The sequence below is a fragment of the Somniosus microcephalus genome, chromosome 5 (genome assembly GCF_052327205.1).
Source record: "Somniosus microcephalus isolate GS21.2 chromosome 5, FLI_Smic_1.0, whole genome shotgun sequence".
Classification (NCBI taxonomy): Eukaryota; Metazoa; Chordata; class Chondrichthyes; order Squaliformes; family Somniosidae; genus Somniosus; species Somniosus microcephalus.
The window spans coordinates 98817291-98844202 of record NC_140991.1 but is presented as its reverse complement, the minus strand read 5'-3'; the positions used below and the strand labels follow the sequence as shown (position 1 = coordinate 98844202).

General features: G+C 46.0%; 1 protein-coding gene across 3 annotated transcripts in view; it reads right to left on the bottom strand.

Annotated features, from left to right (window-relative positions):
• dazl (deleted in azoospermia-like) overlaps positions 1-26912 on the bottom strand; it is a 147911-nt gene that overhangs the window by 57075 nt on the left and 63924 nt on the right. For all 3 annotated transcript variants that reach the window (XM_085988023.1, XM_085988022.1, XM_085988024.1), the window contains exons 5-6: positions 26052-26118; positions 13285-13412 (exon numbers count right to left, since the gene is read on the bottom strand). In XM_085988023.1, the coding sequence (XP_085844149.1) occupies positions 13285-13412; positions 26052-26118 (195 nt within the window). The remainder of the gene's footprint in view (positions 1-13284; positions 13413-26051; positions 26119-26912) is intronic.

Below are 26912 nucleotides of genomic sequence, written 5' to 3'. Positions count from 1 at the left end.
CACACATCGTCGTCGTCTGCATGCTCCACAACTTGGCGAATCGACGCACCCAGCCAATTCCAGCTGTCCCTCAACGACCAGCAGAGCAGGCGGAGGAGGAGGAGTATGAGGAGGAGTAGGAGTATGAGGAGGAGGAAGAGCAGGCGGAGGAGGAGTATGAGCAGGCGGAGGAGGAGGAGGAGGAGGAGGAAGAGCAGGCGGAGGAGGAGGAGGAAGATGGAAGGCTGCTGAAAGTGGAAGGGCCATACGTCAGAGGCTCATCTGGACTCGTGTCGAGACCCCTGTGGCGGAATGATGAGAATCTTAACTCATGCGCACTTTGGATGTTTGAGGGCCTCTGAATGCCAGCATCACTGAAACTAGTCACATGCACCATGCCACATTGAAACTTCTGTTTATTGGCACAAAAGTCTTTCATTACAGCTAAACAACGTAATGTCAACAGAAACCTTAACTTTCAAAATAACTGAACTGTTCGGCAAAGCCGCAAAACTCAACAAACCTTCTGCAAATATAACAACAGGTGAGGGTGTCCTTGAATTTGGACAAACAAACGTCTCAGCACCTCCCTCTACAACTGGCCCCTTGAGGGAGAACGACTTCTCTTTCGCGCCCGGCCCCTTCCCTCCCTGCTGCTCCTACGTAATTGGACCCCAGTGGCGGGCTCAAGGCTGGGGGACGCCTGCTGACTGTCTGGAAGCGCAGAAGCCCCTGAGGGACGGCCTGGCCGACCTCTGGGCTTGGAGGGTGCGGACGCAGGATGCTTGATGTGACCATGGCTGGAAGCAGTGTGGCCTGCAGGTGGTGGCAGCTGCAATGCAGGCGTCCCAGCGTTGGCATGTGCAGTGGTCTCCTGCCGAGAGAGGACACCTGCACCATGGTCGGACGACACACTGGCTATTGAGGGGAGCGGCTCGGCTCATCCGCCACAATCGCATGCTCCACTGATTGCTGGCCTTGTATGGGACTGGAAGGGCCCAGGGTGATCCTAACTGATGCAGAGAGGGTGGCTACAGTGAGAGATTGCGTTGCGTCAATCTGGCTGTGGAGGAGCCCAGCAAGTGACTGCGTGGCAACAGCGAGGACCTGTGTGCCAGGTGCCAGTGCTTCGGAGAAGGCCTGGACAGTTCTTCCCATTGCTTCGGACAAGCCAGGTGCCAACCGCTCCACTGCCTCGGACAAGCCCTGCACAGACCTTTCCAGGGATTGTCCGAAGCCCTGAACAGTCCTTTCCATAGCCGACTCAAAGCCGTGGACAGTCCTCTCCATAGTTGCCCCGAACACCTGCAGAGTCCTGTCCATTGTTGCCCCAAAGCCCTGGAGAGTCCTCTCCATTGTTGCCCCGAAGTCCAACATACTCTTAGCCAATGAATCTATTGACTCAGGCATCTTCTCGACTGCAGCCATCAGCTCCGTGTGTCTGACCCGGGCCTGTTTGCTCATCTCAGCCAGGCGACGCACCTCATCTGCACTCTGTGCAGCAGTCATCACGACCTGCCTTGCCCTCCGGGGAGACGGTGGCCGAACTTGCCTATCCCCCGTGCATTGCTGCATGCCGCTTGGTCCGGCAACTGGTTCATCCTCAGAGCCCCCCCCCCCCCTCCCCTCCAGGGGACTACTATCCCCAGTCTGTAGATGTGTCAGCTCCCCGGATTCTGCAACGGCTGGTCCGGATTCCTCCTGGTCCTCACCTCCGGTGGCACTGGCACTGGCAGCTTCAGCGCGTTGAGCCCGAGTTGGTGCTGCTTCATCTGAAAGTGGGAGGTGGAAGAGTGGCTTTAGCAAAAGGACAGCTTTGCTGAAAGGCATGCCAGATTGCAGCAAGGCTCTGACATGGCTGCACACTGAGGATGCATGCTGGCAGGGGGACCAAGTGGAAGGCAACAGGTGAAAAAGGTGAGTCTTACCCTCGCTGTCGGTAATGGGGTCTGCAGATGCAGTGGTCACAGGACCAGACAGACGTCCTCCAAGTATCTGGTGCACTCTCTCCTCCAGATCCGTGAGAGTGACCACTTGTGGAGGTCCGCCACCGGTTCGACGCTGCTCCTTCCGGATCATCGCCAGCTTGGACTGCAGGGGAAAGAAGGGGAAGTTCTGTAACATGATGCCTTGAGAGATCATCGCACGCCCCCCATGGTGCAAGAGCCCTTACATGAGGCCTTGAGACATCTGTCCATGCGTGTGCCCAGAAAGGGCCATGGGTGCATGCTGACAGATGGCCATTGGGGCATCATTGCAGCAGGGTGCCCGAAGTCAGCTGCAGATGGAGGGAATCAGAAGATTGCTAAACCATCACTCACCCTAACGATCCGTGTGAGGTCGTTGAATTTCTTCCTGCACTGAACAGGGGTCCTGGTCGCCATGCTGCTGGAGTTGACCCTCACAGCAACCTCCCTGCAAGATCGTCGGTAAGCCTTCTGATTCGGCCTCTTGCCATTATCCGGATACAGGACCTCTCGACGGTGTTCAACTGCAGCCACCAAGTGGTCCAGAGCCTCAGTGCTGAAGCGCTCTGCTCTCTGTCTAACCTTCTCCATGCTGAACAAGTTTGTACCGCCAGACAAGGGCGAGCGCCGAATCTGAGGCCTACAGGGAGTTGGGTGTTGAAGCTCAAGCTGACTGACCCACCCCTTTAAGAGCCGGCCGGCGCCTGGAGGTCTCGTGGTTTCCCGTAATTGAGATCACCTGCGCTGCGCCCGTCCGCGTCGATATTGAGTAGCGCCTGAACTTTTGCGCCTTAAGAGCACCGTGCAACGGCTGAATTAGCGCCTCAATCCCCTTTGGGGGCGATGCAACCCAATATCTCGCCAGGCAGCGATAACTTTCGTCTGGCTATAAACTTAGCGCTCCGCCAGTTCTAACGCCTCAAGCGAGGCTATACCCAATTTCTAGGCCAAAATGTCACAGTAAGGCATAGTTCTAAATCACAGAAGAAATAAAGTTTACTCCTGGTCAACCCCTTATGTGAAGGCCGACCTTCAAAGAATGAATAAAACTATATGCTGAGGGCGGGTAAGGCAAAAAAAAAGCAATAGTTGCTTTAAGACGACAGTAAATAAAATTGTTACTTCCAGGAAAATTGTACGACACTCAAAGAATAGCACTGAGGGGATTTTCAACTTCTACACGCACATAATAAATGGTACAAAAAAATGGAGGTGGATTTGAAGACTGAGGACAAGATCCTTTCTGCTCGGGTAAAATGGTGTCAATCAAGTGTTCTGAGCACCTTACTTTTATGGGAGGTAACTCACATTGCCCAATATCTGTATGATAGGAGGACCTGGGGACAATAGAGGTCCCTTGTGACCAAAACCAGTATCAGTGTCTTTTGCACACTCCAAAGGTGTCTTATCTCTGTCTTCATATCCTGAGATCAAAAGCTTTTCCAAGACAGCGGATGAGGATTAAATAGGATATACAGCACAGAAACAGGTCATTTGGCCCAACCAGTCCTTGCTGGCATTTATGCTCCATTCGAGCCTCCTCCTGTCTTTCCTCATCTAACTATCAGCATAACCCTCTATTCCCTTCACCCTCATATGCTTATCTAGCCTCCCCTTAAAAGCATCTATACTATTCGCTTCAACCACAGACTGTGGTAGCGAATTCCACATTCTCACCACTCTCTGGGTAAAGAAGTTTCTTCTGAATTCCCCATTGGATTTCTTGATTATCTTGTATTGATGGCCTCTAGTTTTGCTCTTATCCACAAGTGGAAACACTCTCTCTGTATCTACTCCATCAAAACCTTTCTATTAGGTCACCCTCAGCCTTCTCTTTGAGAGAAAAGAGACCAAGGGCAGGATTTTCATTGGGCTGTGGAGTCGGGATTGGAGGCGTGTGGGGGGTTAAAATCCCGAAATCAGGGGTCCTGACCCCATCCCGCACCCAAACCTGCCTCCATGCCAGTTTCAAAGGAGACGGGTACCCGCCCCGCACTGGGACCCGCCTACCCAAGGCAGGAAGGGATTTGTGCCAATTAACTGCCTGTTAACAGGCAGTTTTTAGCCTAATCCCTATTTTTAAGGTTGAAGTGCGGGATTCCAGACGGCTCCAAACCACGCCAAGTTAGAGGTGGGCTGTCGGGTTGAAGGACTTGGAGGGGTCGAGATGTCGGTGTTCAGGTGAGTGATGTGTGCATGAGTGCAAAGGTAAGTGTGTTTGGTGTGTCTAAAGGGATTAAAGAAGTTTAAATGACCTTTTCAGCCTTCCTTCCTTTAGGTTCCGGGAGTCCCTCATCTCACCGGCACAGAAAGCAGAACGGCTGCGAACTGACCAAAGTGACAGCCTTCAGCTTACTGTACAGGAGAGATTTCTAACTGAGTCAGTGGAGAAGGACTCAGGTTAGAAGACTGTCAGTGTTTGACAGCTTCAAACAGCTTTCAAGCACTGATATTTCATCTGTCAAAACCTCTTGACAGATGAAATTTCAGTCTGTGACATCACCTGTTGCCGGGTGGCCCTTAATTGGCCTGCTGAGCCCACTGGGCGGGCTCAACAAGGTCAATCAAGTTAAAATTGCGTGGATTGGCCGCATCTCGATGGAGGCGGGACTACAACCCCGAAAGTTGTAGTCCCGCCTCCAACCCAACTCCTGAATGAAAATCCTGCCCCAAGCCTGTTCATACTTTCCAGTTAGGTGTAACCTTGCATTTCTGGTATCATCCCTGTAAATCTTTTTTGCACCCTCTCCAGTGCCTCGATGTATCCTTTTTATAATATGGCGACCAGAATTGTACACAAAGTGTGGTCTAACCAAGGTTTGATACAACTTCTATACTTTTCAATTCTATCCCTCTAGAAATAAACCCTAATGCTTGGTTTGCTTTTTTTTTTTATGGCCTTATTAACTTGCATCACTACTTAGTGATTTGTGTATTTGTACTCCCAGATCCCTTTGCTCTTCTACCCCATGTAGATTCTTATTTTCCAAGTAATGTGACCTCCTCATTTTAATGTTAATATCTCACATTTATCTGCATTGACAATCATTTGCCAATTATATACCCATATATTGCAAGTTTAGTAATGTCTTCTTTTAATTTGTTGCAGTCCTCCTCAGTATTGGCTATCCGCAGCCCCCCCACCCAATTTGGTGTCGTCCGCAATTTTAGAAAGTGTTTTTGATTCCAAAGTCTAAATCGTTAATATAAATTGTGAGCAACATTGCTCCCAACACTGATTCTTATGGGACCCCACATTCCACCTTCTGCCACTGTGAAAAGCTACCCTTTACCCCTACTCTCTGCTTTCGGTCTTGAAGCCAGCTAGCTATCCATTCTGCTACTTGTCCCCTGACCGAATTCTCTGACCTTATTCATTGGTCTATTATGTGGTACCTTATCGAAGGCCTTTTGGAAATCTAGATAAATTACAACTACTGCATTACCTTTGTCTGCTCTCTGTTACCTCTTCAAAAAATTCAATGAGGTTGGTCAAGCTAGACTTTCCCTTTTGAAATCCATGCTGACTATTCATTACTATATTTTTGGTTTCTATATGTTCTTCTAGTTTTTCCCTTTAGTAGGGATTCCATTATTTTTCCCACCACCAATGTCAAGCTGACTGGTCTATAATTCCCTGGACATGTTCTATCTCCCTTCTTAAATATAGGTATTTTGTTAGCTATCAGCCAGTCCGCTGGCACTACACCTTTTTCTAATGAATTATTAAATACATGCAATAAATAGTGCCTCTGCTATCTCTTCCCTAGATTCTTTTAAAATGCATGGATGTAATCCGTCCAGACCAGGGGTTTTATCCTCCAAGTTTGATTAGTTTATTTAATATTTCTCCTCTATTTTAAATGCGGTTATATCATTTCTAATCTCATCTTCCGATGTCATGTCCACCTGATCTGTCTCCCTGCTAAATACTGAAGCAAAGTAATTTTTTTAAATATTTCTGCAATTTCACTATCGCTGCCTGTGATTTTATCCTGACCATCCTTTGGTAGCCCCCTATTCCCATCCAGACAATCCCTCTTATTTATCTGCCTGTACAATATTTTGTTTTATGTTCCTTGATAATTTAATTTCAGTTCCACTTTGCCTTCCTAATTGTTTTTTTGACTTCTCTCCTAATCTCTTCGTATTTTCCCTTGTCATGCTCTCCCCTGCTGTCCATGTATTTAGTCTATGCCTCTTTCCTTACTCTCAATTTTTCCCTTATGTCTTTATTTATCCATGGTGTCTCATTAGTGTTTAGCATATTCTTGTTTTTTTTTAGCAGAATAAATCTTTCCTGGGCTCAGCTGAACACCATTTTAAACGTTTCCCATTGCTGTTCGACATCAGAGATTTGGGTGTCCTAGTACAAGAAACAGAGTTAGCATGCAGGTACAGCAAGCAATTAGGAAGGCAAATGGCATGTTAGCCTTTATTGCAAGGGGGTTGGAGTACAAGAGTAAGGAAGTCTTACTACAATTGTACAGGGCTCTGGTGAGACCACACCTGGAGTACTGTGCAGTTTTTGGTTTCCTCATTTAAGGAAGGATATACTTGCCTTAGAGGCGGTGCAACAAAGGTTCACTAGATTGATCCCTGGAGAGGATTGTCCTATGAGAGATTGAGCCTATACTCTCTGGAGTTTAGAAGAATGAGAGGTGATCTCATTGAAACATACAAGATTCTGAGGAGGGATTGACAGGGTAGATGCTGAGAGATTGTTTCCCCTAGCTGGAGCGTCTAGAACTAAGGGGCATAGTCTCAGAATAAGGGGCCGGCCATTTAAGACTGAGATGAGGAGGAATTTCTTCAACTCAGAGGGTTGTGAATCTTTGGAATTCTCTGCCCCAAAGTGCTGTAGATGCTCAGTCGTTGAGTATATTCAAGGCTGAGATAGACAGATTTTTGGACTCGAGGAATCAAGGGATAGGGCAGGAAAGGGGAGTTGAGGTCAAAGGTCAGCCATGATCTTATTGAATGGCAGAGCAGGCTCGAGGGACAGTATGGCCTACTCCTGCTTCTAGTTCTTATGTTTTTTTGTGCATCATTGTTTGCCAATAGTTGCCCATTTTATTTTCCAAAGTTCTATTCTCGGTCGCTCAAAATCGGCTTTTCTCCAATCTATTACCCTGGTCTTGGTCAAACTTATGTCTTTCTCAATTATTATCTTAAATGGTATTAGATTATGGTCACTATTACTTAGATGTTCCCCTAGTTTTACCTCTTATCTGCTCCGCTTCATTCCCCAATTACTAGGTCCAGTTGCGAATCCTCCCTTGTCGAGCTTCTTACATACCGGGTTAGAAAGGAGTCCTGTGCACTTTGTAGGAACTCCATTTCCTTATCCCCTTTGCCTACCTCTTCTGGCCAATTAATTTCAGGGTAGTTGAAATCCCCCATGATTATTATTCTATGTTTTTACTCATTTCCCCAATTTGTTTGCATATTCTTCCTCCACCTCCCTTCCACTATTAGGTGATCTGTAGACTGCCCCCATTAGTGTGATTGAGCCTTTATCTCTATCCACATGGATTCTATTTCTTCTTACTGATACCCATGTCACTTTTTTCTACTGCCATGACATTATCTCTAATAACTACAGCTACTCCACCTCCCCTTTTCCCCCTCTCTTTCTTTCTAAATATGCTGTACCTTGCAACATTTAACTCAGTCCTGATTTTTCTGTAACCATGTCTCAGTAATCACTGCTATAACTGGTCCCTCAACATATTATTGCCTCCAGTTCCCCGGTTTTATTATGGACACTGTGTGCATTGTCGTACAGACACTTCAACTCATTTTTAATAGCAGTTCCTCTCACTTTATTTTTAACCATCTTTTTACACTCTGTTCTATAACTCTATTTATTCCCTGGCTATCTATGTACTCCCTTAGTTTAGTCTTTCCTATGCTCTCCTTCCCTGTTTCATTTATATTTAGGCTGGTTTCATTTCTTGTAGATCCCTTGTTACGAATGCTTCGTGCATTCAGATAGAGCCTTCAATTTGAACTTTTTACCATTATTCCCTGCTTTCACCTTATTCGATGATGCACTATTACCGTTACACTCTGCTTATCTTTACCCAAATCATTACACCATTCCATTGCCTTGACTTTTCTCTTTAGATTTATAAATTTCCACTCACCTGACCGCCCACCCCACCTTTTTTGTTTAAAGCCCTAGTTATTCAATTCACCAAGACACTGGTCCCAGCCCAGTTTAAGTGGAACCTGTCCCAACAGAACAGCTCCCTCTTTCCCCAGCACTGGTGCCAGTGCCCCATGAATTGAAACCCCTTCCTTCCACACCACTCAGCCACGCATTTAACCCTCCGATCTGCTTGTCCCTATTCCCTCTGAGGTTGTGCGTTTTAATTCGTGTTTTCCGATTACAGTTATTACTTGGTTTCTGGGAAGAACTTCCATTTTGCATATTAAAATCGGTGTGCTTTTTTGTTAAACTCGTAAGAATACAGATTACTTTAAAAAAAAAAGCATCAAAATTAATTATTTTGCCACGTTGTTTGTGGAAAATTGTCAAAAAAAATCCTACATGACAAGAAGTCATATCAACTTGTAGCAGTGAAGTGTTCAGTCATCTCGATCAGACAGGAGAAGGTAATAGTTTAAAACCACGTGCAGATTGCTCCAATTTAGTTTCCTTGCAGATAGTCTCTATAGAAACCTTGCATGCTATGACCCCACAGGGCCAATTAGTTCCAACTTTCCTTGGCGAGTCCTGTCCCAGCGAGCAAGATTAGATAGATAAGAATGGAACTAGGCGAGTGCAGTCCCACCCATCGTCTTTCAGTGAGATGTGAAACTGAGACCCCCATCTTCCTGTAGAGGTAGACATAAAAAGATCCCATGGCACTATTTGAAAAGGAGCAGTGAGTGTTTCTGGTGTCCTGGCCAACATTTCTCACCAACACGACCAACCTAACTTCATGCCAAAAGTACAATGAGTCTACCACCAATGCATGAAGTTCACTGATCTCTACAAAAGTCAGTAAACACTATCAATTTATCAAATGAAATCCTTTGTGACTGTGACAAAGGTAAACTATCCCTCCTTGTTCTTCTCGACCTGTCTGCAGCCTTTGACACGGTTAACCACTCCATCCTTCAACGCCTCTCCACCGTTGTCCAGCTGGGTGGGACTGCACTCGCCTGGTTCCATTCTTATCTATCTAATCGTAACCAGAGAATCACCTGCAATGGCTTCTCTTCCCGCTCCCACATCGTTACCTCTGGTGTCCAAGGATCTATCCTTGGCCCCCTCCTATTTCTCATCTACATGTTGGGGCGACATCATCCGAAAACACAGCGTCAGTTTCCACATGTAAGCGGACGACACCCAACTCTACCTCACTACTTCTTCTCTCGACCCCTCCACTGTGTCTAAATTGTCAGACTGCTTATCCGACATACAGTTCTGGATGAGCAAACATTTTCTCCAATTAAATATTGGGAAAACCGAAGTCATTGTTTTCGGTCCCCGCCACAAACTCCGTTCCCCAGCCACTGACTCCATCCCTCTCCCTAACATCTGTCGGAGACTGAACCACACTGTTTGCAACCTTGGTATCATATTTGACCCTGAAATGAGCTTCCGACCACATATCCGTAGCATAACAAAGACCGGATACTTCCACCTCCGTAACATCGCCCGTCTCCGCCCTTGCCTCAGCTCATCCACTGCTGAAACCCTCATCCATGCCTTTCTTACCTCTAGACTTGACTATTCCAACACACTCCTGGCTGGCCTCCCACATTCCACCCTACGTAAACTTGAGGTCATCCAAAACTCGGCTGCCTGTGTCCTAACTTGCACCAAGTCCTGTTCGCCCATCACCCCTGTGCTCGCTGACTTCCCTTGGCTCCCGGTTAAGCAGCGCCTCGATTTCAAAATTCTCATCATTGTTTTCAAATCTCTCCATGGCCTCACCCCCTTCCTATCTCTAATCTCCTTCAGCCCCACAACCACCCCACCCCCCCCACCAACCCCGCAATATCTGAGCTCCTCCAATTCTGCCCTCGAGGATCCCTGATTATAATCGCTTAACCTTTGGTGGCTGTGCCTTCTGTTGCCTAGGCCCCAAGCTCTGGAATTCCCCGCCTAAATCTGTCTGCCTCACTACCACTCTTTCCTCCTTTAAGACGCTCCTTAAAAACTACCTCTTTGACCAAGCTTTTGGTCACTTGCCCTAATTTAGCCTTATGTGGATTGGTGTCAAATTTTGTGCCTTAAAATACTCCTGTGCAGCGCCTTGGGACATTTTACCACGTTAAAGGTGCTATATAAATACAAGTTGTTGTTATTCAAAGCCAGATTTAGGTTTTACATTGAGGGGAACGGAGAAACAAAAAAAACATACATTCCATAGCAGCTTTATTAAACTCCTATACCTGGGAGTGATCCCCATAAAATACCTGCTTTCTAAGTTCTCTGCAGCAAAACAAAATCGAGCTTGGATATTCTGGAGGGCAGGTTTCCAGTTGTGATCTGTTCAAACCTCAAGAAATACTTGTCTCACTGCTGTTTGCAGGACACCATTGGTGTAGAATAGCTGACATTTGCTTACACAAGTCAATACACTTCCAAAAATGTAATTAATTTTGTGAAATGATTTGGCATGATCAATTACAGAAATTCAAGTAATATTTTAATCAAATGAGTTAGAATGGAGTTTCATCACTATTAATATTGAAAGTAATTTTTTCTGGAATAAATGCCTTCACCTAAATTAATGGCCCCAAACAACTTAAAAGTTGTGTATAATTCTACCTTGATATGGGGTGAAGTACATTCATTATTACTCCAAGACTACACAAAACCAACAAATATTTGTCCCTATAATTTAGTTGCTCAAACTTACCCTGGACTTTAAAAACACAAGTTACTGTTAATAACCTACTCAAATATTGATGTTGCATTAGGATAGTCATGGTCATAATAGCACAGAAGGAGGCCATTCGGCCCATCAAGACCGTGCCGGCTCTCTGTAATCTAGTCAGTCCCATTCCCCCACTCTATCCCCGTAGCCCTGCAAGTTTATTTCCCTCAAGTGCCTATCCAGTCTCCCCTTGAAAACATTTGAGTGTCTCCGCTTCCACCACTTCCGTCGGCAGCGAGTTCCAGGTCCTCACCACTTGCTGCGTAAAAAAGTTTTTCCTCACATCCCCCCTGTATCTCTTGCCCAAAACCTTAAATCTGTGTCCCCTAGTCCTTGTACCATCAACTAGTGGGAACTTTCCCCGTCTAGCCTATCCAAACCCATCATAATCTTGTACACCTCTTATCATATCACCCCTCAACCTCCTTTGCTCTAATGAAAACAAATCCAGCTTCTCCAACCTGTCCTTGTAGCTAAGATTCCCCCATCCCTGGAACCATTCTGGTACATCTCCTTTGCTCCCTCTCGAGGGCCTTCACATCCTTCCTAAAGTGCGGTGACCAGAACTGGACACAATACTCCAGTTGCGGCTTAACCAACGCTTTATAAAGGTTCAGCATAACTTCTCTACTTTTGTACTCAATACCTCTCTTTATGAAGCCCAAGATCCCATATGCTTTGCCAACCACACTCTCAATATGTCCTGCCACCTTCAGGGAACTATGCACATTAACGCTCAGGTCCCTCTGTCCCTGCACTCTTCAAAACTGTGCCATTAAGTGTATATTGCCTCTCCCTGTTCCTTCTGCCAAAATGCATCACCTCATACTTCTCATTTAAATTCCATCTGCCACTTGACTGCATATTCTGCTAGCCTTTCTATGTCCTGCTGCAGTCAATTGGTATCATCCTCACTGTTTGCCACACCCCCAAGTTTGGTGTCATCAGCAAATTTAGACATTCTACTCTGTATTCCAATATCCAGGTCATTTATATATATCTCAAAAAGCAGTGGCCCCAGCACTGACCCTTGGGGAACACCACTGTCTACCATCCTCCAGTCTGAAAAACAGCCATTTACCACAACTCGCTGTTTTCTGTCCTTAAGCCAATTCCTTATCCAAGCTGCCACTGACCCACCTATTCCATGAACCTCAATTTTGTTAACCAGCCTTCTATGTGGTACTTTGTCAAACGCCTTCCTAAAATCCATGTAGACAACATCCATTGCATTCCCTTCATCAATGCTCCCTGTTACTTCATCAAAAAATTCAATTAGTCAAACACGATCTGCTTTTTACAAATCCGTGTTGGCTCTCCTTAATTGGCTTAAACCTCTCCAAATGCCCGTTAATTTTTTCCTTGATTATTGTTTCTAAAACTTTACCCACCACTGATGTTAAACTGACCGGCCTGTAGTTACTAGGATTGTCCTTACACCCTTTCTTGAACAATAGGTTGAATCTGCAGGTCAACAATGGGTACAATTTGCCCTATTTATAATGCTCCTGAATTACCAGTGCAACCCAATCATAAAACATCAGACAGCATTATTGTGGGACAAAGTCTATCCTGAATTTTCCATCCCTCCCAGTCAACAGCACATAGCTGAAATTCTTCCCTTAAAAATATACTTTGCCAAAAATCAAGACTTATCTAAAGCAGTAAGGGCTAAAAATTCAGTGGCACCGCGTTTGGGGCGCCAAGCTCGCCTGGGCGGCGGAATTTGCGCTCCGGCCAGAGCCGCTTGCGCCCTCCCGATATTCAGTGGGAGTGCCCCAAGAGGGACTCGGGGCGCTGCTCGAGGCTCCCCGCGTCCCGCTTGGGGCGCGCAAACTGAATATCGCCGCGCTACGTGCCACAGCGCCACATGCTGTGGCACGGCACGCTGCTGTACTGCAGACCTTCCTCCCCTTCTTAAGGGGGAGGGGCCTGCACCAGCACGATCACTGATCGCGAGTGCCAGCAAAAGAGCCCGACACCGAGGAGAAGTGCCGGGCTTTTGGGACACAGCCAGCACTGCCCAGGGGGTGGATCAGGAGGCCGGGGAGGGCGGCACGAGGAGGTGCTGGCAGGCGGCCACCGGAAAAAATGGCCGCCCGCACCTCCACCTTAATTTGCGCCACTACCGCCAGAGGTAGGCCCTGTGAGCCGGTCGCGATTTGCGACCAGCGTTACAGAGGCGGGCGCGACCAAATATCGCGATCGGGGCGCTGCGCACACCAATGACGTCATCGGTGGCGGCGCAGCGCTACAAGCTAACGCCGCCATTAGCGCCCCGCTAAATATCGCGGGAGGCATGGCCAGTGGCGCTAAAGCCACTGAGTGCCCTCTTTGGGCGCTAACTGGTGGCGCAGCCCACTGAATTTCTAGGCCTAAGTGTTTAAAACAGAGATAAAATTTGTACACAAATAAAAATGGCTCTCAGTTTAACTTACTTGCACATACTGAAGAGCTGACCCAAGAAATCCAGGTGATTGAAAGTAGGTGTCTGTATTTTGGCACACACAAGGAGTTGGTGATGTAATTAAAGGAGCTGGTCTTGCCTGAACCAAATGAATTGGATCTTGATAACAGAACACAAAGAAGGTTAAAGTACCAAATATACAAAATTGCACACAGGAAACCTCATCCAAGTGCAGCAAAATGTTAAGTTGATTCTCTATAAATAGGTTTATGATGAGGTACACCTAGTGCACAGGAGATATTCTGCCAAATTCACCCAATTATTTGCTTTTCTTGTTTTCCAATTAATTTTAAAAGGTACATGCACATTGACATCCCACAAGATATAATGGGGGAAAAATTGGGTCGCGCCCCCTTTGGGGCGCTAACTTCGCCAGGGCGCTACTTTTAGCGCCCCGAAAGTTAGCATCCCCGCACCGGAAATTGAATGGTAGCGCCCAAACAGGAGGCAGGGCGCTACCGGAAGCACTCCCCCTCCCTCTTAGGCCGCTACCATTCAATATCGCGGTGCTACGTGCGGTATTGCATGCCTCCCTCCCCTGGTTAAAGGGGAGGGGCCTAGCACTGCGTGCACAGTGGCCCTGCTGGACCACCGAGGAGCAGGGTGTTGGCAAAAGAGCCCGGCACTCAAGAGGAGTGCCGGGCTGACCGATCGTGGCCAGCCCCCCGCAGGAGGCAAAAGAGGGCAGGTGCTGGCAGGTGACAAAAAAAATGGCCGCCCGGCACCTGCCCTTTAATTATCGTCACCGCGGCCGCAAACACGGCACCCTGACCCTGTTGGACATAGCGTCCGGCGGTAGGTCAGGGGGTACGAGCGAAGTTTGCAGCCAGAGCACGAGCGGGGCACTGGATACGGCATTACCGGCTACCGCCGCAGCTAACCTCCTGCTGAATTTTGCGGGAGGCATTAGCGGCGCCAAGCCTGGGGCGCGAACGGGAGGCGCAAAGCATCCCAATTTTCCCCCCAATGGCGTTTAACTTCTCAGCTTGCTTGTTTACTATTTTAAAGAACAAAGTTGCATTTATATACCACCTTTTGCATCTTTAGGACATCCAAAGTATTTCACAGCCAATGCTGTACTTTTGAAATATAGTTACTGTTGTCATGTAGACAAAAGCGACAACCAACTTACACACAGCAAGGTGCCACAAACAACAATGAGATATGAGCAGGCTAATCTGTTTATTTGATGCTGGTCCACAGATATATATTGGCAAGGCACTGGAAAACCTCTCTGCTCTTCTTTGAATAGTGTCCTGGGATAATTTTACCTGAACAGATAGGGCCTTGGTTTAAGGTCTCAGCTGAAAGAACGCTCATGGTATAAGCATATCATCTCATACTGAAAAATCGACCAAGAAAAAGACCGACTTTCATCCAAAGTTGCTATTCCTTGTCCAAGTCTGCAAGAAATCATTCTGAAAAGGGTATATGGAGGGCAGTTTCCAATTAAAAACACTTTGCTGTTTTAAATAGTTTGCTCTGAGTTTCTGTTACTTCAAGTATGACCACCAATTAGTCTTAGTTTGTACACACTGCTCTGATGATGTTATTTTCCACCTTTGGAAAGAATAGGAGTGCACAATGACATATTCCATTCATTCTCCATTGAGCAATATAGTTCTATTGGAGGTTAATTGTTCAACCTCGGCCTGGTAACCTATTTATGCCGTAAATAAAGTCATGCCTTTCAGTCCACAAAAGACTGGCCTGATAGTTATGTACATGAAACAGAAAAGATTGCATCAAGATCATAAAGAATTTTAAATAATTTTTTTAAATTAAAACTACTTGCCCAGGCACATTCAAACCAAAAATGGAGAATTATGGCAACTACTTTTATGTTGTATATGCATATGACTAATGGAAAGAAGGAATTCTCTTTATGCAGATCTTCATTGCAAAGCATCTTGAGAATATTCACTATTTTATACACTTGAAAAAGCAGCCAGAGAGCCAGAACATATATTGGGAGTTTGACCAAGAAGACAAATCAAATTCCAAACTTGACCGACTGCATTTCACCATTGCTTTGAAGGTTTGTTTTTTATTATTCGTTCATGAGATGTGGGAGTCGCTGGCAATGCTAGCATTTATTGCCCATCTCCAATTGCCCTCGAGAAGGTGGTGGTGAGCCGCCTTCTTGAACCGCCGCAGTCTGTGTGCTGAAGGTACTCCCATAGTGCTGTTAGGGAGGGAATGGCAGGATTTTGACCCAGGAATGATGAAGGAATGGTGATATATTTCCAAGTCAGGATGGTGTGAGGCTTGGAGGTGATGGTGTTCCCATGCGCCTGCTGTCCTTGTCCTTCTAGGCGGTAGAGGTCGTGGGTTTGGGAGGTGCTGCCGAAGAATCCTAGGCGAGTTGCTGCAGTGCATCTTATAGATGGTAAACATAGCAGCCACGGTGAGCCAGTGGTGGAGGGAGTGAATGTTTAAGGTGGTCAGGAGGTGAGAAACTCGCCGCAAAACACCCAGGGCTGGATTTTCATTGAGGTGTCGGGACTACAACTTTTGGGGTTGTAGTCCCGCCTCCATCAAGTTCTAGCCAACCCACGCGATTTAGACTTGATTGACCTTGTTGAGCCCGCCCAGTGGGCTCAGCAGGCCAATTAAGGGCCACCCAGCAACAGGTGACATCACAGATTGGTATTTCATCTGTCAAGACCTTTCGACAGATGAAATATCAGCGTTTCACAGCTGTTTGAAGCTGTCAAACACTGACAATCTGTACACAAAGTTAATTCCTTCCTCTCAGGCGGATTTAGAGATCTCCCCGGAACAGAAAGTTGAATGCTGCAATTTTTGACAGCTCGCAGCCATTCTGCTTTCTGTGCCGGTGAGATGAGGGTCTCCCGAGACCTGAAGGAAGGCTGTAAAGGTAAGTAGAACTTCTTTAAACACTTTACACACACCAAGGGATATGGGGAAAAGGCAGGGACAGGGTACTGAATTTGGATGATCAGCCATGATCTCATTGAATGGCGGAGCAGGCTCAAAGGGCCGAATGGCCTACTCCTGCTCCTATCTTCTATGTTTCTATGTTTCAAACACACTTACCTCTGCACTCATGCACCAATCACTCACCTGAACACCGGACATCTCGACCCCTCCAACCCGACGGTCCACCTCCTCTAACTTGGCATGGTTTGGAGCTGTCGGGAATCCCACATTTCAACATTAAAAATAGGGATTAGGCTAAAACATGCCTGTTAACTACCTGTTAACAGGCAGTTAATTGGCACTAATCCCGTTCCCGCCTCAGGGAGGCGGGTCCCAGTGCGGGTCGGGTACCCGCCTCCTTTGAAACTGGTGGGTTGGGTGCGGGGTGGGTTCGGGACCCCCGAATTCAGGATTTTAACCCCCCACACGCCGCCAAGGCCCAATGAAAATCCTGCCCCAGTCTCTGTACTGCTCTTGCAGCCACAGTATGTGTGTGTGAATGGTCAATGGTGACCCCCCCAGGATGTTGATGGGGATTCAGCAATGGTAATGCCGTTGAATGTCATGGGGAGGTGGTTAGACACTCTCTTGTTGGAGATGGTCATTGCCTGGCACTTGTGGGGCTCAATGTCATCAGCCCAAGCCTGAATGTCATCCAGGCATGCACTGCTTCATTATCTGAGGAGTTGCGAATGGAACTGAACATTGTGTAATCATCAGCGAACATCTCCACATCTGACCCTATGATGGAGGGAAAGTCATTGATGAAACAGCTGAAGATGGTTCGGCCTAGGACACTGCCCTGATGAACTCCGGCAGCGACGTCCTGGGGTGGAGAGGATTGGCCTCCAACAATCACAACCATCTTCCTTTGTGCTAGGAATGACCCCAGCCAGTGGAGAGTCTCCACCGCACCCCCACCCCCATCCGATTCCCATTGACTTCACTTTTACTAGGGCTACTTGATGCCACACTCAGTCAAATGCTGTCTTGATGTAAAGGGCAGTCACACTCACTTCATTTCTAGAATTCAGCTCTTTTGTCCATGTTTGGACCAAGGCTGTAATAAGGTCTGGAGCGGAGTGGTCCTGGCGGAACACAAACAGAGCAGGTTATTGGTGGGTAAGTGGCGCTCGATAGCACGGTCAACGGCATCTTGCATCACTTTGCTGATGATTGAGAGTAGACCGTTGGGGCGGAAATTGGCCAGATTAAATTTGTCCTGCTTTTGTGGACAGGATATACGAAAAGCAATTTTCCACATTGTCGGGTAAATGCCAGTGTTGTATCTGTACTGGAACAGCTTGGCTAGAAGCGCAACTAGTCCTGGAGCAGAAGTCTTCAGCACAAGAGCTGAGATGTTGTCTGGGCCCAAAGCCTTTGCTGTATCCAGTGCGCTCAGCCATTTCTTGATATCACGTGGAGTGAATCGAATTGGCTGAAGACTGGCATCTGTGATGGCGAGGACCTCAGGAGGAGGCCAAGATGGATCATCCACTTGGCACTTCTTGCTGAAGATTGTTCTGTACTCTTCAGTCTTATCTTTTACACTCAAGTGCTGGGCTCCGCCAGCATGGAGGATGGGAATATTCATGGAGCCGCCTCCTCCCATTAATTGCTCAACTGTCCACCACCATTCAAGATTGGATGTGGCAGGAATGCAGAGCTTTGATCTGATTCGTTGGTTGTGGGATTGCATAACTCTGTCTATAGCATGCTATTTCTGCTGTTTAGCATGCATGTAGTCCTGTGTTGTAGCTTCACCAGATTGGTACCTCATTTTTAAAGGTGCACTTGGTGCTGCTCCTGGCATGCTCTTCTACACTCCTCATTGAACCAGAGTTTATCCCCTGGCTTGATGGTAATTGCAGAGTGAGGGATATGCTGGGCCATGAGGTTACAGATTATGGTGGAATACAATTCTGCTGCTGCTGATGGCCCACAGTGCCTCATGGATGCCCAGTTTTGAGCTGCTAGATCTGTTCTGAATCTATCCCATTTATCACGGTGGTAGTGCCATACAACACGATGGAGGGTGTCTTCAGTGGTGAAGACGCGACTTGGTCTCCACAAGGACTATGCGGTGGTCACTACCACCAATGCATCTGTGATAGGTAGATTCGTAAGGACTAAGTCAAGTAGGTTTTTCCCCTCGTGTTAGTTCTCTCACCATCTACTGCAGGCCCATTCTGTAAGCAATGTCCTTCAGGACTCGGCCAACTCAGTCAGCAGTGGTGCTACCGAGCCACTCTTGGTGATGGACATTGAAATCCCTCATCCAGAGGATGTTCTGTGCCCTTAATAATAATTCAACTTGTACTTGTGCATTGTACAATGCACAAGTACATGAACAACAAAATGTGATCTTGCAAGCTCCCATGAGTCCAGTACAAATAACATTAACATTAAACGTAAATAGCACCGTCCTGGGAGAAGCAAAGCCGCTGCGTCTGTGCGCGCCGCCATTCCATTTCCACCATTCCTCCTGTCCGACAATCTTCAGCCCAACGCCCGGGCCTGCTCACCAGCCGCCCCTCCCGGGGCTCCTTCCGTGACCTTCTCACCAACCGCCCCTCCTCGGGGCTCCTTCCGTGACCTTCTGCACCTGGTCTTCCCTGATGGTCACCCCTCCAGGTACTAACCAGGCCTGGCTCTGCTTAGCTTCCAAGCCTTGCCAGTGACCCTGTCCCTAGTCCCAGGAACAGGGCTTGCTACCCTCAGTGCTTCTTCCAAGTGATGTTCAGCATGGAAGAGTACAGATTCATCAGCTGAGGGAGGGTGATAGGTGGTAATCAGCAGGAGGTTTCCTTGCCCATGTTTGACCGGACCCCATGGGGTCCGGAGTCAATGTTGAGGACTCACTCCCGACTATATACCACTGTTCCGCCACCTCTGGTGGGTCTGTCCTGCCGGTGCGACAGGATGTACCCAAGGATGGTGGAGGAGGAGTCTGGGACGTTGGCTGAAAGGTATGATTCTGTGAGTATGACTATGTCAAGCTGTTGCTTGACTCCTGTGGGACAGCTCTCCCAATTTTGCCACAAGTGCCCAGATGTTAGCGAGGAGGACTTTGCAGGGTCAACTGGGCTGGGTGTGTCTTTATCGTGTCTTGTGCCTAGATGGATGCCGGGTGGTCCGTCCTGTTTTATTCTTGGTATACTTCTTTGTAGTGGTTTGGTACAAGTGAGTGGCTTGCTAGGCGATTTCAGAGGGCAGTTTAAGAGTCAACCTGGAGTCACGTATATGCCAGACCAGGTAAAGACAACAGATTTCCTTCCCTAAAGGACATTGGTGAACCAGATGGGTTTTACTGCAATCCGGTAGTTTCATGATCACCATTACGGTTACTAGCTTTTTAGCCCAGATTTATTTAATTCACTGAATTTAAATTGCAAGTAACATTCGCGCCACACAAGTGCCAGGCAATGACTATCTCCAACAAGAGTCTAACCACCACCCCTTGACATTCAACAGCATTACCATCACCAAATTCCGTACCATCAACATCCTGGGAGTCACCATAAGCTTAACTGGACCAGCCACATAAATACAATGGCTACAAGAGCAAGTCAGAGGCTGGGTATTCTGCAGCGAGTGACTCACCTCCTGACTTCACAAAGCCTTTCCACCATCTACAGGAAACTCTCGTTTAAACGGAACCTAAATATCCGGAATTCTCTCTTAACCGGCAAAATTCATACTCCGAAAACAACACCTCAATAACCGGAAATGTTGCCAAGTCCGAGTCTCTTGCGGTGGCCGAGTTAGTCAGTGGGGGTAGTTCTCCAAACTGCCACGACTCGGCTTCTTGGCGCTGTCGGAAGTCCGAAAACCTCAATAACAGGAGTCTGACTCTCCCGCGCTGCCGGTAGTCTCTTCCGATCCGTCAATTACTGTATACTGCACATTTCTTGATTTTTTTATTTGGGTTTGCTAAAAATAGCCTTGGTAGACAAACCTCTCCGTCATCCAGAATTTTTAATCAACCGGCACCATCCCGGTCCCGTCGGTGCCGGATACCAAAGAGTTTCCTGTACAAAGGAACAAGTCAGGATTGTGATGGAAAACTCTGCACTTGCCTAGATGAGTGCAGCTCCAACAACACTCAAGAAGCCCGACACCATCCAGGACAAAGCAGCCCGCTTGATTGGCATCCCATCCACCACCTTAAACATTCGCTCCCTCCACCACTAGTGCACTGTGGCTGCAGTGTATATCATCTACAAGATGCACTGCAGCAACTCGCCAAGGTTTCTTCGACAGCACCTTCCAAACCCGCGACCCCTACCATCTAGAAGGACAAGGGCAGCAGGCGCATGGGAACACCATCGCCTGCAAGTTCCCCTCCAAGTTACACACCATCCTGACTTGGAAATATAAATTGCCATTCCTTCATCATCGCAGATTCAAAATCCTGGAACTCCCAAACAGGACTATGGGAGTATCTTCACCACATGGACTGCAGCGATACAGGAAGACTTCTCACCGCCACCTTCTCAAGGGCAATAAATGCTGGCAGCCAAGCCTATATCCCATGAATGGAAAAGAAATTCCCCAGTTGCCGTGGTGGGGTTTGAACTCCTGTAACATAACCACGATGCTACCGTATCCAGCTCGAGGAAGTAATACCTCTTCTTTCAAGCAAAAGAAAATATATACGGGCTGGACCTCCATTTCTCAGAGGTCCAGGGTGGCCTCTGGCCACCTACTGGTAGGGGCAACAAGTGGCAGTGAAGGGTGGGGGGTGAAGGAAATGGATGGAGAGTGAAGGGTGAAGTGATCGACAGGGGAGTGACATGCAGGAGGACGATAAAGGGGTTCAGTAGGTAATTTAAAAGGGAAGAGGTAGGGTCAGCGATGAGAGTGATGGGTAGGAAGGTCGTAGGAAGACGAGAGAGAGAGACACGTTGAAGACAAGTAAATACAGGTCATTAGTGACTGCTTTCCCAAGATCATATTTCCTGACTTATGCACAATGCCATAGAGTTATTAATATATATTTAAAAGTCTTGTACCAAGCGCATGGTTCCTGCTCATCACAGTTCTGATGAAAAGGTCATCAACCTGAAATGTTGAGTTTCTCTCTCGATACTGCCTGACCTGCTGAGTGTTTCCAGCATTGTTTTTATTTCAGATTTCTATCATTCAAAGTATTTTGCTCTTGTATCACACTTTGTTATTTGCTCAAATCAGCAAATCAGAATGAAAGGGGTTAGAAATGTGCACATCAGGAACAAGGAAAGTGGCTAGAAAACTACCAATGAGAAACTAAAAAGGATTTATGAAAATAAAAACCTAGAATCCACTAATAAAAAAGTAAACAAATTGATCACTTAAAATACTTTTGAAAAAAATCATTGCCATTTTTCCTTCAGTAACTGAAATCTCAAATGTTTAGTCACAGGAAAGGCAGGTTGGGAAATCACAGGTTTGCAAACTGTGATTTATTTTTGTCTGTTAAAATTAGCGGGCATGCCCAATTGCAAAATCAGCTCTAATATTTCTAGTTAGAGACTTCCAACAATATTTCCACTTGGTCAGAAAACATTTTTCCTCAAATTAGTTAATGATGCAACTACCAAACCAGAATAGAAAGGCAGAACCATGAAATATGAACTTAGACAAGACAAGGGGTTGCACCATTGGTTGTTACTGAACTTCAGGTTGCATTGTCATTAGGAATTGCTCCCTAAGAGACCCTCAATTCATAAGCGCTGGGAGGGCCCCATGCACATGCATTCTGCATCCTAGAATGTCCATTAATTCTTAATCTCATGCAGGTGGTTCAGGTTGAGCCTCCTAAGCAACTTAATTTCCATAAAGATGGAGGACTTGGAGACTAACTAGATCAAGTGCAAGGACTGGACGCTAAAGGGTCTGCTGAGCCAGAATGCATCCTACACAACCACTCTAATCCAAGGGTGAAACCCAGAAGCTCTGCTACATAAGCCACACTGCTGTATCTTTTTCTCAAAGGGATGAGGGCATAATAAATCTGCTAGACGCAACAGGCTGAGCCCTGTATGGTGTTTGAAGATGGGGTCCCAGAACCCTGAGCAACATCATCCAAGCTCTGTGCTACCTAGTAGTAGTCTCTATAAACACGCCCTCATCTTCGAAAATATTTTCATCTCCCTCCATTTCCTCTTCATCTGGGACAACTTAGTAGAAGAAAGAAGAATTCAATGGAATCAGCTAAAATTAGAAATAGATGCGACGAAAGGAAGATTCACTGGTCAACTGATCACTTACCAATCATGGATAGCCTTAACATGCAAATGTTCCCTTCAGACCACGAGATAATTACAGAGGAAGTCAGCCATCTTAGTTCATCCATCCAGAGAGATCCTAACATCTCCCTATTGTAGCATTGTTTTTTGAATGTTTCCAGGGTTTAAGCCTCCAAACGTTGATCAATATTTGTATGAAAAATTTCCTGATATCACTTCAAAAATTGCCATTTACTAGTTTGAACCTAGTCCCCTAGTTCTTCATTCGCACTTTAATTTAGAGTAATATTCTTTGTTAGCCTTTCCTATACCTCTAAGATCGCCTGTCATGCCTCCTTTGTAGGCCAAAAAATTCAACTTTCTCAATTTTTTTTTATAACTCTGACCCCAGACACTGGGGATCAGCCTTGTGGCTCTTCTCAACACTGTCTCGAGCGCTTAAAAGTATCTCTCATTTCTTAGCATCCAGAACTGAATGCAGCATTCAACGTGCAGTTTGACCAGAGGACTATAAAGTTTGGTCAATACCTCCTCTGACTTGTATTCTACTGTTCTGGCTATGTAGTTCAAGATCCTATTAGCTTTGTTGACTAGCTCCCAATGGAGTCAGTGGTCCTCTGTGCCATATGGAAGTTCTACTGGAATGTTTTGAGGATGTAACTGGTAGAATAGATAAGGGAGAACCAGTGGATGTGGTATATTTGGACTTTCAGAAGGCTTTCGATAAGGTCCCACATAAGAGATTAGTAAAGTTAAAGTACATGGGATTGGGGGTAAGGTACTGACTTGGATAGAGAACTGGTTGGCAGACAGGAAGCAAAGAGTTGGAATAAACGGTTTTTTTTCCGAGTGGCAGGCAGTGACTCGTGGGGTACCGCAGGGATCGGTGCTCGGACCCCAGCTATTCACAATATATATTAATGATCTAGACGAGGGAACTAGATGTAATATCTCCAAGTTTGCAGACGACACAAAGCTGGGTGGGCGTGTGTGCTGTGAGGAGGATGCAGAGAAACTCCAGTATGATTTGGACAGGTTGGGTGATTATACTGCATCTGCCATGCATCTGCCCAATGTGGATAAATGCGAGGTTATCCACTTTGGTGGCAAAAACAGGAAGGCAGATTATTATCTGAACGGCAATAGATTGGGAGAAGGGGGAAGTGCAACGAAACCTGGGTGTCCTTGTGCACCAATCGCTGAAGGCAAGCATGCAGGTGCAGCAGGCGGTTAAGAAGGCAAATGGTATGTTGGCCTTCATAGCGAGAGGATGAGTGTACAGGAGCAAGGATGTCTTGCTGCAGTTGTACAGGGCCTTGGTGAGATCACACCTTGAGTAGTGTGTGTAGTTTTGGTCACCTTATCAGAGGAAGGATGTTCTTGCCATGGAGGGAGTGCAGCAAAGATTCACCAGACGGATACCTGGGATGGCAGGAATGACGTATGAGGAGAGATTGGGTCGATTGGGCTTATATTCGCTGGAGTTTAGAAGAATGAGAGGGGATCGCATTGAAACTTAGAAAATTCTAATAGGACTAGACAGACTAGATGCAGGAAGGATGTTCCCGATGGCAGGGGAGTCCAGAACCAGGGGTCACAGTCTAAAAATAAGAGGTAAGCCATTTAGGACAGAGATGAGGAGGAATTTCTTCACCCAGAGAGTGGTGAACCTGTGGAATTCTCTACCACAAAAGGCAGTTGAGGCCAACTTATTAAATATATTCAAGAAGGAGTTAGATATATTGCTTAAGGCTAAAGGGATCAAGGGATATGGGGAGAAAGCAGGGACAGGGTACTGAGTTTGGATGATCAACCATGATCTCATTAAATGGTGGAGCAGGCTCGAGGGACCAAATGGCCTACTCCTGCTCCTATTTCTATGTTTCGATGCTCAAGAGTAAGGGGTCAGAGGAGTTAAAGGCAATAGCAACAGAGCTGGATTAGGTATGAACACTCCTGGTGATAGATTGGAGCAGAAATTGATCCAGTCCACCACTATCTTAATCATTTAATACTGGTAACTCCAAATAATCTCAGGCTCAGCAATTATTCTTGTTTAGTTAGATTTATTTTATTTGATGATCACTGGTCTAGCAGCCGGAACACAGCTGGAAAAAAAAGTCTGGTACACCCGCTGCAACCCAAGATCAAAAAGGTGTGGGAAAGCTTCTCTTTTCATGTTTTGAACTAGGTATTTTCCACAGAATTGGCACCATCAGCCAATCCCTTAAAAAGGTATTGCGTCCCCTACAATTAGGAGTCCACCTATTAATACCCACTCGATTTAAATGAGTAATGCAGACTCCTTGCTGTGTTTACCAGCTGTTAGAATATTTTAAGAAAATGGTTTAAATCGAAGAAAATAGTCAAGCTATCCCATCTTCTTTGCTCCAGCATTTTAGCCAGAGAGTGAATGTGGAGAAAGGGGGTCGAGTTTTGCCTCCGCATGTGAACGAGACAGATTTTGGGAGCCAAGGACAGAGAATGCTGAAGTCTTCAAAACTATGATAGCACCCAAGATAAGGGAGCTGGTTGCAAAGCGACCCACATACCTAAACACCCATAACATGGGAAATGGCTTTAGAAGTAGACTTGAGAGCACCCTGCAAGGCCATAAGTAAGTTGGTACTCAGATAACAAGGTCTTGCGCCTTCCTGAGGGACATGTTGTTTCTTCAGCCAAGAGATGAGGTCTGGAAATACGTGGCAATACCTGGCACAACCCATTAATAGAGTCAGCGTGGTGGGATAATTAATGACTAAAAGAACAGAGATGCATACATGCAACCCAAGGCAGCCAAATGGTATAAAAATAGAGCATCCTCCTTCCAAAAGCTGGAATTCTCAGGACGGTCGCAAGTCCACAGCCAAGCAGGCAGCCTAGAGAGTCGGGACTGATCACCCCGGGGCCTATGAACCAGGTTGTATTACTTGCTTATCATTTCTTGTAATCTGAAGACAGTTTTATTATAACACTATTGAGCCAATATATATAAAAACTTGTTGAATAAACCACTCGTGCCTGAATCACGCGGAAATTATTGTTGAAGAATTAGCAACCCTTTGTCGCGACAGGAGCCACGGATGAAATTTGCTTTCACCAACTACCATAATGTCATGCGTGCCCCGTTGTGCATTCTCCTGTCATTACCAAAGGATGATTGAAAAGCATTCTACTGAGACGAGAGACCATCGAAAACAGGCACACTGTTTATTTTTACATAAAATACCAAAAGAACAAAATACTATCTGGCACTCCTCATTTTAAGAAAAATAAGACACAACTTTACTGCTGCTATAGGCGCAAGCCCACTTTCATGATATCTACTCCAAAGTGAATATGCCATAACTTTGTTACAGGCTGCTTGGGGTTAGTTCGCTCCGTTACAAAGAGCTAGTGTGAGAGTGAGAGACCTTTTAAGACCGTGAGGTGGGGATTTGGGCACTGAGCTGTCAATCAAAACTACCACTCAGATTGAAGCACCTCACCTTAATGAAGAACTTATTTTAAATAAAACATACAATTTACATAACTGGGCACCTTTATAAACTAAAATTCCACTTACATGAATCCTGTTGCTTTCTGATTGCAGGTCCTATCTTCAATTTCTTCCCTTTGAAGTTGATCTGTGACTATAATTAAGGGAAACCAATCAATATGTCTTATCCAATTGCCATTCATTAATTTCAGTGGCCAAAACATGATGTAAATGACAAGCAAGTAATACAATCTTTCCCAGTATACTTAACAGGGTAATGTGACTGAAGTGGTTTGCTATCATTTGTGATGGATGGGATAGGAAAAATGCCTTTAGGTTTATCTCAGTGACATCATTACTAAAGAAACGGCAGTGTAATTTTACTCACAAAATGTCCACTTGCAGCATGAAACATGGCATTTCAGGAGGAGTGGATAATCAATTTGGTTTTTAAATCATACTTATTTTACCTTCAATTTGGTATTCAATTAGTCAAATTTTAAGTAGTATAGTCTCAAGTTTTAAGTTGTTTCCCTTTTAAAGAGATGTACATAATTCTACAGATTCAAAGACCAAACATAAGCCAATAAGTCCAAGCTTCTGAAATAGTGCAAGGCATTGTGGCTCTCACAAATTACTTGCAATCAGTTGTGTAGAAGACCCATTTTTAAAAGGTCACAAGGGCTTGCAACATTTCAGGCTTGTATTCTTGTAAATTACTACTTCAGACGACTAGCAATTTTACTAGCTTTTAAGTAAATATAACCTTTATATTCTTAACAACGCACTTTTAAATGATAGGATGTATACCACACATTGGGGCAGGTTATTTGCAGGTAATCTCAGCTTCTGGAACAGCTGTGAGGAACATTTTTACTGTAACACCTGCCACAGCTTACAGTTGCACTCCATTCCTCCATGTAATATGTTAACTTCTTCTGCTCAGTT